Source organism: Coregonus lavaretus, assembly GCF_964263955.1.
Source record: "Coregonus lavaretus genome assembly, chromosome: 33".
NCBI lineage: Eukaryota > Metazoa > Chordata > Actinopteri > Salmoniformes > Salmonidae > Coregonus > Coregonus lavaretus.
The window spans coordinates 33,931,471-33,945,561 of record NC_140020.1 but is presented as its reverse complement, the minus strand read 5'-3'; the positions used below and the strand labels follow the sequence as shown (position 1 = coordinate 33,945,561).

General features: G+C 42.5%; 1 protein-coding gene across 2 annotated transcripts in view; it reads left to right on the top strand.

The window, feature by feature from the left end:
• The first annotated feature begins 264 nt into the window (after window positions 1-264).
• LOC311108693 (porimin-like) overlaps window positions 265-14,091 on the top strand; it is a 31,028-nt gene continuing 17,201 nt past the window's right edge. For both annotated transcript variants that reach the window (XM_084151413.1, XM_084151412.1), the window contains exons 1-2: window positions 265-442; window positions 1,323-1,388. In XM_084151413.1, the coding sequence (XP_084007539.1) occupies window positions 373-442; window positions 1,323-1,388 (136 nt within the window). In that variant the 5' untranslated portion in view covers window positions 265-372. The remainder of the gene's footprint in view (window positions 443-1,322; window positions 1,389-14,091) is intronic.

The following is a 14,091-nucleotide window of genomic DNA, read 5'->3' as shown; positions in this document are numbered from 1 at the left end:
GATTAGATCTAGTATGAGGGAGAAGGGGATACAGGAAATTAGTTTAAAGAGTATATTGAGCAGAACGTCATTAGATATTGTCTCAAATATTTTGTTATCTTTTTTAAGAGCAACGGGGCTGGCAGGGAGGATTTAGTTTCTCCCTCTCTCTGGCCCACAATCCAGTACAGTAGGTGGCGGTAATGCACCATAACCTTGGATGCCAACTGCCGATAAACTCCACTGAAGAAGAAGAAGAAGAAGAAGGAGTAGGCAGTTAGCTAGCAACAGCGTCAGAATACCTGTATCCATCAGAAGTCAGATATCTCTCGGGACTCTGCATAATTTGGGTGGAACAACGAACAAGTTGAGGAAAAATAGAAATTAAACAACATGTACTTAAAACTTGTCTACGTTACATTAGTCCTCGCCTTGGTGGCTGCAACAACAGTTGCGAACGTAGGTAAGTTTGCGACCTAGCAAAGCACAGCTTGTTCTCGCGCTCTCTGCATTGTAAAGCCAGCGAGCTAAGCGCTAGCTCGTAGACATAACTGCGCGAGACGTTTTGAGTGCATATTTATGCCACATGTCGATCTAGTTGCCCCGAATGTGACAGCAAACCGTTTCTGAAAACGATGTGTGCGAGTCATACGTGTTGTCAAGTTTGTTCGTTCTTATAATGATAGACGTGTGGAGCTTACTGTAGCCAGCTGAGCTAGCCCTCTCTAGCCTTTTTTTCAGACTGCGAGCGACATATCAAGAAGCCCACGTTGGCTATCGTCATAGCTGCTAGCTTTTAGGACAAAATAACTGTAGTCAGCAACCCTGAAATAACAGGCTCATATATGTCATTGTTTAATATGGGCTTTGGTTATTGTACCCTTGGACAACATTATAACTTTAGAAGATAGGTGGTTAGTGAAACGGCCAGCTATTCTCTTATTAGCCAACTGTCCCTTGCTTGCCTGTCAGCCTTACGTCACATTTGAATTTATATTGCGTTATTAAGCTATAGCTATATTTGCCCAGAAAAATCACATGTCAAGCTACATAAGTCACACGGACAGAGGGACAATAAATATTAAAGTCCTTCATTGGGACAGCGGTTCTCTCAGTCCCTCTCATCTTTCCATTAGTTACACGCACAGGTGTTTTAAATGTCATGCACCAACGTTAGAGGTTGCCATGTTGTGTCTAAGTAAATACCTTCCTGGCAAGTCCAATTAGGTATATATCCATCAGTTGGGCTAATTCCCTCATTGGTGACAATTCTGCTCTATTACAACTAACCTTTGTTATACACTAATAATTACTTGTATGTTGATTGATGTTTCCCCTTTCAGATGATGGATGTGCTGAACTCACTTGTGACACTTGTGTCGGTGACTGTCAATGGATGAACTGCACATGTAAGTAGTACCTACCTGTTAAAGCTGGGTGATGTGGACAAAAATCCATATCGTGATAAATTGCCTGAATTGATGTAATAACAATAAATGGAACGCTAAGTTTATAATATTAATGTGCACCACTGTTTTTTTATTTGTATTATCCTTTAAACGACTACTACTGGTTTGATGGTTGTAGCCATCAATTGTCCAATTAACAATCACCCATATTAGGAAACGTATTTCATTTCAAGCTTCACATTTCTCTAGTATAGTCTACTTATCGTAATGAACGATATCTGCAAAATGCATGCGTTAAGTGATCGGTTTGGTCAGTGTCGATAATTTTGGGTTTATCGTCCCAGCTCTACGTGTCCTTTACCTACACTATGTGTGCGATATTGTGGTGAAGAGGCATACATTTTGACTTTAACGTGTAACCCTACAATTTCCTTTTGACAATGTCATTCCAAAGGATCAAGAAGTAGCCATTTTGAGATGCAGGTCAAAAAGGAATTGGACAATGGGCAGGTTGCGCAAGGCAGTGAACAGACAAGTTTGTGTCTTCAATAAGTGTGAGCTTAAGAAGATACTAGGACATTTGGCCTAAATCCCTTCCGCACCAGCCATTTTAGAGTAGAGAAATATCTGCTGTTTGGACAAGAACACTTTGCTACGCAGTAATTTCATTATGATAATGGAAATGCCAGTCAGACTTGAGAAATGTCTTGACTATGCAGGATAGTGTGCATATGAAATCTCCAGTGGGGATGTTTGTTGTTCGTTTTTAGGCTTCGGACTTTGCTTTGGTCGATTGTGTGATATATTAAGCTCCTAAAGGTCTGAGTCATACAGTATGCAGTATAACAGTCTTTATATAGCCAGCCTATTGCTTTGAGGTTGTTCCCTGCTGCTCTGACTGCCTCAACCAAACTTTCCTCTCCCACCAACTCTCCTCTCCCAGTTTGCCTGTTACTGTGGCATTGTAGTCCAAGCCACTGCTTTATCAGATGGTGGCAAGGATAGTTGAATTGTTTGCCTGTGGATGTTATCGGCCCAGTGAATTAAGGTTAGTTATTTTATGGGGTTTTGTAAGCCAAGCTCAGATCATAGCCCATGACCGCTGCTAAATGATAAAGGTGAACAGCTGTGTCATTCCCCGTGTGTGTGATACTCGGAAAAACCCGAGCAAATCCGCTTGTGTGTTTTTTAAGAGGTTGGGCCAATTCAGCTACCTAGGGTTGTGGGATGTTTTTGTAAAGAGCCTCTGTGTCTGTCTTCATGATTTGCATAATTAACATCATTGCAAACTAACCAGACAGTCCCGTAAAAAATTCTGTCTGAATTGTGGGTGTAGTAAGTTGGCATAAATTAAAGGTTCCAGGCATACTAGCCTCCTTGATTACGTGAAATGAGGACTGAGCTGGATCTATGCCCTTGTGGAGTGTGTCACTGTGTGTGTTTGAGAGAGTGAATGTATTTGGGATGCTTTCTGAAAGGCCTCTAGTAGGCCTGAGCAAGAATGACGCCAAACAATGATGCGTAACAGAGCTTTGTGTGTACTACTCAGACACACACACACACACACACTTCATGTCACTGTGTGGACCTTGATGAAGACTGTTCCAATCCCAGAGACAGGAGAGGAAGCCAGGGGTTGAATGTCAGGAAGATGACAATAGGGAAGAGGGGATGAAGGAGAAGGAATAGAGAACGTGAATAAATTAGCCTATGATATTAGTGCACATAAAGACGTAGGCAAATTCATCTTATTGAATACAAATTCTGGAGCCCTATTTTAACAGTAAAATATAATGGTAATAGCCTAATTGTCAACCCAAAATAATACTAAGCTATATGGAATTGTTTTAAGGTGGTCATACCAAGGATCATTTTGCTATTTGAATTTTTAAGACCCCCCCCCACACAAATACACACACACACACACACACACACACACAGTAAACAGTACCATCATGATGCTATACAGCACTTTCAATCAATCAAAATTAATTTATGAAGCCCTTAGTGGCCAGATGGTTTCTCAGGTCATGTTGTGCATATGTATGTCAGACAGGATAGAGTACACAAAAAAAGTTCATGAATATGTTCTTAGGTGGGTCAGACTATACACTTCAAGACCCATAGTCAGATTACTTTTTAAAGATGTAAGAAGTAAAAATATATGCAACAACGGCTTACAGGTTGAACACATCAACTATTGTTTATTTAGGATGTTGAAAGTAAAAGATTACAAAGATTACACCAACATTTTGCCAAACAGGTTTAGAATAATTCTTCATCTATTTCGATGGGCGTAGTTAGCTGGTTGTCTTTGTAGGGAGGGAGTGAGACAATCAAGTGACATCAAAATTAATTTACGAAGGAGGGACAGTTTCCAAATTAATTGCATCGGTAGAAATGGGACAAAACAAGCAACTTGCGCGAGCATTTACCCTAACACGACAGCTAAACTGTCAAATAATAGGAAAACTAGGCAATGTATAGCCTATGAATATCTGATTTGTACCTAGAAAACATGAAAAACCATTGACCTAAGCCCAGCAGATAAACACAAATTACTCATCTCCATTTCAGTTGTTAGTTAGCTGGTTGTCTGTATGGCTAGCTAGTGAAAGTGACAGCTGAGGTTGACGCTTTCAAGAGCAGCACAAATGTACCTCCACACAACTTTTCTTGCCTGACAGACTAGCTAGGTAGCTAGCTAGGTATAGCAAGCAGCTTGGGCCGTTTCCATTTGAATTACATTGGTAGAAACAAGACAAAAAAACCAACTAGTTAGCTGACTGTATACAGCTAAACACTGCAACTATTTCCACTGCTGATGTGCTCGCCTGTACCAACCAAGTGATCATGACAGGATTTGCTAATCTGAGCGCTATTCCCCAAATTTCAAAGCATCAAACATCAACGACACCACACCTATAGTCTGCTGTTTTCACTCACCTCGACATAATCGCTTTCAACGTACAAGGACGTGTCCAATCCCTATCACCAACCAACCCGGATATAGCCTCTACCACAGTGAAATGTCGTTGCCTCTTCGGTGCCGTCATTTTGAGATATATATGGGATATATATATATATACACACACACAGTGGAGAGAACAAGTATTTGATACACTGCCGATTTTGCAGGTTTTCCTACTTACAAAGCATGTAGAGGTCTGTTATTTTTATCATAGGTACACTTCAACTGTGAGAGACGGAATCTAAAACAAAAATCCAGAAAATCACATTAAGTGATTAATTTGCATTTTATTGAATGACATAAGTATTTGATCACCTACCAACCAGTAAGAATTCCGGCTCTCACAGACCTGTTAGTTTTTCTTTAAGAAGCCCTCCTGTTCTCCACTCATTACCTGTATTAACTGCACCTGTTTGAACTTGTTACCTGTATAAAAGACACCTGTCCACACACTCAATCAAACAGACTCCAACCTCTCCACAATGGCCAAGACCAGAGAGCTGTGTAAGGACATCAGGGATAAAATTGTAGACCTGCACAAGGCTGGGATGGGCTACAGGACAATAGGCAAGCAGCTTGGTGAGACGGCAACAACTGTTGGCGCAATTATTAGAAAATGGAAGAAGTTCAAGATGACGGTCAATCACCCTTGGTCTGGGGCTCCATGCAAGATCTCACCTCGTGGGGCATCAATGATCATGAGGAAGGTGAGGGATCAGCCCAGAACTACACGGCAGGACCTGGTCAATGACCTGAAGAGAGCTGGGACCACAGTCTCAAAGAAAACCATTAGTAACACACTACGCGGTCATGGATTAAAATCCTGCAGCGCACGCAAGGTCCCCCTGCTCAAGCCAGCGCATGTCCAGGCCCGTCTGAAGTTTGCCAATGACCATCTGGATCATCCAGAGGAGGAATGGGAGAAGGTCATGTGGTCTGATGAGACAAAAATAGAGCTTTTTGGTCTAAACTCCACTTGCCGTGTTTGGAGGAAGAAGAAGGATGAGTACAACCCCAAGAACACCATCCCAACCGTGAAGCATGGAGGTGGAAACATCATTTTTTGGGGATGCTTTTCTGCAAAGGGGACAGGACGACTGCACCGTATTGAGGGGAGGATGGATGGGGCCATGTATCGCGAGATCTTGGCCAACAACCTCCTTCCCTCAGTAAGAGCATTGAAGATGGGTCGTGGCTGGGTCTTCCAGCATGACAACGACCCGAAACACACAGCCAGCGCAACTGAGTGGCTCCGTAAGAAGCATCTCAAGGTCCTGGAGTGGCCTAGCCAGTCTCCAGACCTGAACCCAATAGAAAATCTTTGGAGGGAGCAGAAAGTCCGTATTGCCCAGCGACAGCCCCGAAACCTGAAGGATCTGGAGAAGGTCTGTATGGAGGAGTGGGCCAAAATCCCTGCTGCAGTGTGTGCAAACCTGGTCAAGACCTACAGGAAACGTATGATCTCTGTAATTGCAAACAGGTTTCTGTACCAAATATTAAGTTCTGCTTTTCTGATGTATCAAATACGTATGTCATGCAATTAAATGCAAATTAATTACTTAAAAATCATACAATGTGATTTTCTGGATTTTTGTTTTAGATTCCGTCTCTCACAGTTGAAGTGTACCTATGATAAAAATTACAGACCTCTACATGCTTTGTAAGTAGGAAAACCTGCAAAATCGGCAGTGTATCAAATACTTTTGTTCTCCCCACTGTGTGTGTGTGTATATATATATATATATCTCAGCAAAAAAAGAAACATCCTTTTTTCAGGACGCTGTCTTTCAAAGATAATTTTTTAAAATCCAAATAACTTCACAGATCTTCATTGTAAAGGGTTTAAACACTGTTTTCCATGCTTGTTCAATGAACCATAAACAATTAATGAACATGCACCTGTGGAACGGTCGTTAAGACACTAACAGCTTACAGACGGTAGGCAATTAAGGTCACAGTTATGAAAACTTAGGACACTAAAGAGGCCTTTCTACTGATTCTGAAAAACACCAAAAGAAAGATGCCCAGGGTCCCTGCTCATCTGCGTGAACATGCCTTAGACATGCTGCAAGGAGGCATGAGGACTGCAGATGTGGCAGGGCAATAAATTGCAATGTCCGTACTGTGAGACGCCTAAGTCAGCGCTACAGGGAGATAGGACGGACAGCTAATCGTCCTCGCAGTGGCAGACCATGTGTAACAACACCTGCACAGGATCGGTACAGCCGAACATCACACCTGCGGGACAGGTACAGGATGGCAACAACTGCCATAGTTACACCAGGAACGCACAATCCCTCCATCAGAGCTCAGACTGTCTGCAATAGGCTGAGAGAGGCTAGACGGAGGGCTTGTAGGCCTGTTGTTAGGCAGGTCCTCACCAGACATTACCGGCAACAACGTCGCCTATGGGCACAAACCCACCGTCGCTGGACCAGACATGACTGGGAAGAAGTGCTCTTCACTGACGAGTCGCAGTTTTGTCTCACCAGGGGTGATGGTCGGATTCGCGTTTATCATCAACGGAATGAGCGTTACACCGAGGCCTGTACTCTGGAGCGGGATCGATTTGGAGGTGGAGGGTCGTCATGGTCTGGGGCGGTGTGTCACAGCATCATCGGACTGGGCTTGTTGTCATTGCAGGCAATCTCAACGCTGTGCGTTACAGGGAAGACATCCTCCTCCCTCATGTGGTACCCTTCCTGCAGGCTCATCCTGACATGACCCTTCAGCATGACAATGCCACCAGCCATACTGCTCGTTCTGTGCGTGATTTCCTGCAAGACAGGAATGTCAGTGTTCTGCCATGGCCAGCGAAGAGCCCGGATCTCAATCCCTTTGAACACGTCTGGGACCTGTTGGATCGGAGGGTGAGGGCTAGGGCCATTCCCCCAAGAAATGTCTGGGAACTTGCAGGTGCCTTGGTGGAAGAGTGGGGTAACATCTCACAGGAAGAACTGGCAAATCTGGTGCAGTCCATGAGGATGAGATTCACTGCAGTACTTAATGCAGCTGGTAGCCACACCAGATACTGACTGTTACTTTTGATTTTGACCCCACCTTTGTTCAGGGACACATTATTCAATTTCTGTTAGTCACATGTCTCTGGAACTTGTTCATTTTATGTCTCAGTTGTTGAATCTTATGTTTATAGAAATATTTACACATGTTAAGTTTGCTGAAAATAAACACAGTTGACAATGAGAGGGCGTTTCTTTTTTTTGCTGAGTTATATATATATATATATATATATATATAATTACACACACAGTTGAAGTCGGAAGTTTACATACACCTTAGCCAAATACATTTAAACTCCGTTTTAAAAATTCCTGACATTTAATCCTAGTAAACATCCCCTGTCATAGTTCAGTTAGGATCACCACTTTATTTTAAGAATGTGAAACGTCAGAATAATAGTAGAGTGATTTATTTCAGCTTTTATTTATTTCATCAGATTCCCAGTGGGTCAGAAGTTTACATACACTCAATTAGTATTAGGTAGCATTGCCTTTAAATTGTTTAACTTGGGTCAAACGTTTCGGGTAGCCTTCCACAAGCTTCCCACAATAAGTTGGGTGAATTTTGGCCCATTCCTCCTGACAGAGCTGGTGTAACTGAGTCAGGTTTGTAGGCCTCCTTGCTCGCACATGCTTTTTCAGTTCTGCCCACACATTTTCTATAGGATTGAGGTCAGGGCTTTTGGCCACTCCAATACCTTGACTTTGTTGTACTTAAGCCATTTTGCCACAACTTTGGAAGTATGCTTGGGGTCATTGTCCATTTGGAAGACCCATTTGTAACCAAGCTTTAACTTCCTGACTGATGACTTGAGATGTTGCTTCAGTATATCCACATAATTTTCCTTCCTCATGATGCCATCTATTTTGTGAAGTGCACTAGGCCCTCCTGCAGCAAAACACCCCCACAGCATGATCTTGCCACCCCTGTGCTTCACGGTTGGGATGGTGTTCTTCGGCTTGCAAGCTACCCCCTTCTTCCTCCAAACATAACAATGGTCATTATGGCCAAACAGTTAGTTATATTTTTGTTTCATCAGACCAGAGGACATTTCTCCAAAAGGTACGATCTTTGTCCCCATGTGTAGTTGCAAACCGTAGTCTGGCTTTTTTATGCCGGTTTTGGAGCAGTGGCTTCTTCCTTGCTGAGCGGTCTTTCAGGTTATGTCAATATAGGAATCGTTTTACTGTGGATATAGATACTTTTGTACCTGTTTCCTCCAGCATCTTCAGAAGGTCCTTTGCTGTTGTTCTGGGATTGATTTGCACTTTTCGCACCAAAGTACGTTCATCTCTAGGAGACAGAACGCGTCTCCTTCCTGAGCGGTATGACAGCTGCGTGGTCCCATGGTGTTTATACTTGCGTGCTATTGTTTGTACAGATGAACGTGGTACCGTTAGGCGTTTGGAAATTGTTCCCAAGGACGAACCAGACTTGTGGAGGTGTAGAATTTTTTTTCTGAGGTTTTGGCTGATTTCATTAGATTTTCCCATGATGTCAAGCAAAGAGGCATTGAATTTGAAGGTAGGCCTTGAAGTACATCCACAGGTACACTTCAAATTGCCTCAAATGATGTCAATTAGCCTATCATAAGCTTCTAAAGCCATGACATCATTTTCTGGAATTTTCCAAGCTGTTTAAAGGCACAGTCAACGTAGTGTATGTAAACTTCTGACCCACTAGAATTGTGATACAGTGAATTATAAATGAAATAATCTGTCTGTAAACAATTGTTGGAAAAATTACTTGTCATGCACAAAACTATAGTTTGTTAACAAGAAATTTGTGGAGTGGTTGAAAAACGAGTTTTAATGACTCCAACCTAAAGTGTATGTAAACTTCCGACTTCAACTGTATGTATATATATATATATATATACAGTGAGGGGAAAAAAGTATTTGATCCCCTGCTGATTTTGTACGTTTGCCCACTGACAAAGACATGATCAGTCTATAATTTTAATGGTAGGTTTATTTGAACAGTGAGAGACAGAATAACAACAACAATATCCAGAAAAACGCATGTCAAAATTTTTATAAATTGATTTGCATTTTAATGAGGGAAATAAGTATTTGACCCCTCTGCAAAACATGACTTAGTACTTGGTGGCAAAGCCCTTGTTGGCAATCAGAGGTCAGATGTTTCTTGTAGTTGGCCACCAGGTTTGCACACATCTCAGGAGGGATTTTGTCCCACTCCTCTTTGCAGATCTTCTCCAAGTCATTAAGGTTTCGAGGCTGACGTTTGGCAACTCGAACCTTCAGCTCCCTCCACAGATTTTCTATGGGATTAAGGTCTGGTGACTGGCTAGGCCACTCCAGGACCTTAATGTGCTTCTTTTTGAGCCACTCCTTTATTGCCTTGGCTGTGTGTTTTGGGTCATTATCATGCTGGAATACCCATCCACGACCCATTTTCAATGCCCTGGCTGAGGGAAGGAGGTTCTCACCCAAGATTTGACGGTACATGGCCCCGTCCATCGTCCCTTTGATGCGGTGAAGTTGTCCTGTCCCCTTAGCAGAAAAAACACCCCCAAAGCATAATGTTTCCACCTCCATGTTTGACGGTGGGGATGGTGTTCTTGGGGTCATAGGCAGCATTCCTCCTCCTCTAAACACGGCGAGTTGAGTTGATGCCAAAGAGCTCGATTTTAGTCTCATCTGACCACAACACTTTCACCCAGTTCTCCTCTGAATCATTCAGATGTTAATTGGCAAACTTCAGACGGGCCTGTATATGTGCTTTCTTGTGCAGGGGGACCTTGCGGGCGCTGCAGGATTTCAGTCCTTATCGGCGTAGTGTGTTACCAATTGTTTTCTTGGTGACTATTGTCCCAGCTGCTTTGAGATCATTGACAAGATCCTCCCGTGTAGTTCTGGGCTGATTCCTCACCGTTCTCATGATCATTGCAACTCCACGAGGTGAGATCTTGCATGGAGCCCCAGGCCGAGGGAGATTGACAGTTCTTTTTTGTTTCTTCCATTTGCAAATAATCGCACCAACTGTTGTCACCTTCTCACCAAGCTGCTTGGCGATGGTCTTGTAGCCCATTCCAGCCTTGTGTAGGTCTACAATCTTGTTCCTGACATCCTTGGAGAGCTCTTTGGTCTTGGCCATGGTGGAGAGTTTGGAATCTGATTGATTGCTTCTGTGGACAGGTGTCTTTTTATACAGGTAACAAGCTGAGATTAGGAGCACTCCCTTTAAGAGTGTGCTCCTAATCTCAGCTCGTTACCTGTATAAAAGACACCTGGGAGCCAAAAATCTTTCTGATTGAGAGGGGGTCAAATACTTATTTCCCTCATTAAAATGCAAATCAATTTATAACATTTTTTTACATGCGTTTTTCTGGATTTTGTTGTTGTTATTCTGTCTCTCACTGTTCAAATAAACCTACCATTAAAATTATAGACTGATCATTTCTTTGTCAGTGGGCAAACGTACAAAATCAGCAGGGAATCAAATACTTTTTTCCCTCACTGTGTGTATGTGTGTATATATATATATATATATATATATATATATATATATATATATATATATATAGATAGTACCAGTCAAAAGTTTGGACACCTACTCATTCAAGGATTTTTCTTTATTTTTACAATTTTCTACGGTGTAGAATAATAGTGAAGACATCAAGACTATGAAATAACACATGGAATCATGTAGTAACCAAAAAAGTGTTAAACAAATCAAAATATATTTTGTATTTGAGATTCTTCAAATAGCCACCCTTTGCCTTGATGACAGCTTTGCCCCCTCTTGGCATTCTCTCAACCAGCTTCACCTGGAATGCTTTCCAATTTGGTCTCCAGACCAAAATACACATTTCCACCAGTCTAATATCCATTGCTTGTGTTTCTTGGCCCAAGCAGGTCTCTTCTTCTTATTGGTGTCCTTTAGTAGTGGTTTCTTTGCAACAATTTGACCATGAAGGCCTGATTCACACAGTCTCCTCTGAACAGTTGATGTTGATGTCTGTGACTTGAACTCTGTGAAGCATTTATTTGGGCTGCAATTTCTGAGGCTGGTAACTCTAATGAACTTATCCTCTGCTCAGAGGTAACTCTGTGTCTTCCATTCCTGTGGCCATCCTTATTAGAGTCAGTTTCATCCTAGCTCTTGATGGTCTTTGCAACTGCACTTGAAGAAACTTTCAAAGTTCTTGACATTTTCCGTATTGATGTTGAGATTTTTGGTTCCAACCGGCGTGACTTTGTAGGACGCGGTGTGGGTGAACGGATGATCTCCGCATGTGTATTTCCCACCGTAAAGCATGGAGGTGTTATGGTGTGAGGGTGCTTTGCTGGGGACACTGTCTGTGATTTATTTAGAATTCAAGGCACACTTAACCAGCATGGCTACCACCGCATTCTGCATTGATACGCCATCCCATCTGGTTTGGGCTTAGTGGGACTATCATTTGTAAGATTACGGTCAGCGTACGTTTTGATCATTTGTTTCGTGAAAAGGGCCTATTTATTCGTTTTCGAATACATTTTAAAAAGCTACTTGATATTTTGATGTTCAAATGTGGATGGGGTTAAATTTGGAATGCCTGGTCAAGTGCAGAGCCAACACTTCCTGTCCTTTCAAAGTGGTGTTCACACTTCTAACTCCATTTCTATGAATCTGTTATCTATTAATTAATAGCTGTCCATACCGTGCCACTGTGCCAAGGTAAGATTTTCGACGACAGGTTGTTAGCAAGTAATTTTGCCATATTGACACAGATATTATTGTTAGAAAAACAAGGCCAGCTATAGTAATTTAAAGAAGGGCTGTTGATGGCCGCTAAGGCTTCTAAAGGGTTAAACATTTTTGGCAGTGCCAGACTGACTGACTGAGCTACCATAATACCCATGGCCTGTCCATAAACAAACCCTAGTGCCTACTGTCGAGAATGTAGACACTTGTAGAGATCTGAGAGGGATTGATGTGTGGTGATATGTTGAGAGCTCCACCTTACCCTCTGATAGGCTTGGTGGAATTTTGGCATTGTTGCTTACACCTGTCCAATTCTCTCAGATCTCCACAAGTGTCTAGGGGTAAGGGCTTGGGGTTGTTTCTGGACAGGACACCACAACCCTTCGGGTGTGTGGTGGACCAACAGCACGTCACATGAGGCATTGGTTAAATGTATAAGTCCATTGCTATATACACACAGATTTGCTCAGGTGTAAGCAGGACACACCCATGGCACCCTATCAGGCTGGTCAGACAGGTCTGGGTAGCTGGATACCTGCTGTAAAAAGTGAAAGGATATATTTACATGTCTACTATTCACACCCTTGCTTCATGCCAGCTAGTTAGATGTGCAACCACTGACTTAATATAGCTAGGGCATATCTCTAGTCTAACAATAGATACTGTTGTTTTGGCTATATACAGTGAGGGGAAAAAAGTATTTGATCCCCTGCTGATTTTGTACGTTTGCCCACTGACAAAGAAATGATCAGTCTATCATTTTAATGGTAGGTTTATTTGAACAGTGAGAGACAGAATAACAACAAAAAAATCCAGAAAAACGCATGTCAAAAATGTTATAAATTGATTTGCATTTTAATGAGGGAAATAAGTATTTGACCCCCTCTCAATCAGAAAGATTTCTGGCTCCCAGGTGTCTTTTTATACAGGTAACGAGCTGAGATTAGGAGCACACTCTTAAAGGGAGTGCTCCTAATCTCAGTTTGTTACCTGTATAAAAGACACCTGTCCACAGAAGCAATCAATCAATCAGATTCCAAACTCTCCACCATGGTCAAGACCAAAGAGCTCTCCAAGGATGTCAGGGACAAGATTGTAGACCTACACAAGGATGGAATGGGCTACAAGACCATCGCCAAGCAGCTTGGTGAGAAGGTGACAACAGTTGGTGCGATTATTCGCAAATGGAAGAAACACAAAAGAACTGTCAATCTCCCTCGGCCTGGGGCTCCATGCAAGATCTCACCTCGTGGAGTTGCAATGATCATGAGAACGGTGAGGAATCAGCCCGGAACTACACGGGAGGATCTTGTCAATGATCTCAAGGCAGCTGGGACCATAGTCACCAAGAAAACAATTGGTAACACACTACGCCGTGAAGGACTGAGATCCTGCAGCGCCCGCAAGGTCCCCCTGCTCAAGAAAACACATATACAGGGCCGTCTGAAGTTTGCCAATGAACATCTGAATGATTCAGAGGAGAACTGGGTGAAAGTTTTGTGGATCAGCCAGGGCATTGAAAATGGGTCGTGGATGGGTATTCCAGCATGACAATGACCCAAAATACACGGCCAAGGCAACAGAGTGGATCAAGAAGAAGCACATTTAAGGTCCTGGAGTGGCCTAGCCAGTCTCCAGACCTTAATCCCATAGAAAATCTGTGGAGGGAGCTGAAGGATCGAGTTCTAAACGTCAGCCTCGAAACCTTAATGACTTGGAGAAGATCTGCATACATTTACGTCATTTAGCAGACGCTCTTATCCAGAGCAATGAGGAGTGGGACAAAATCCCTCCTGAGATGTGTGCAAACCTGGTGGCCAACTACAAGAAACGTCTGACCTCTGTGATTGCCAACAAGGGTTTTGCCACCAAGTACTAAGTCATGTTTTGCAGAGGGGTCAAATACTTATTTTCCTCATTAAAATGCAAATCAATTTATAACATTTTTTACATGCGTTTTTCAGGATTTTGTTGTTGTTATTCTGTCTCTCACTGTTCAAA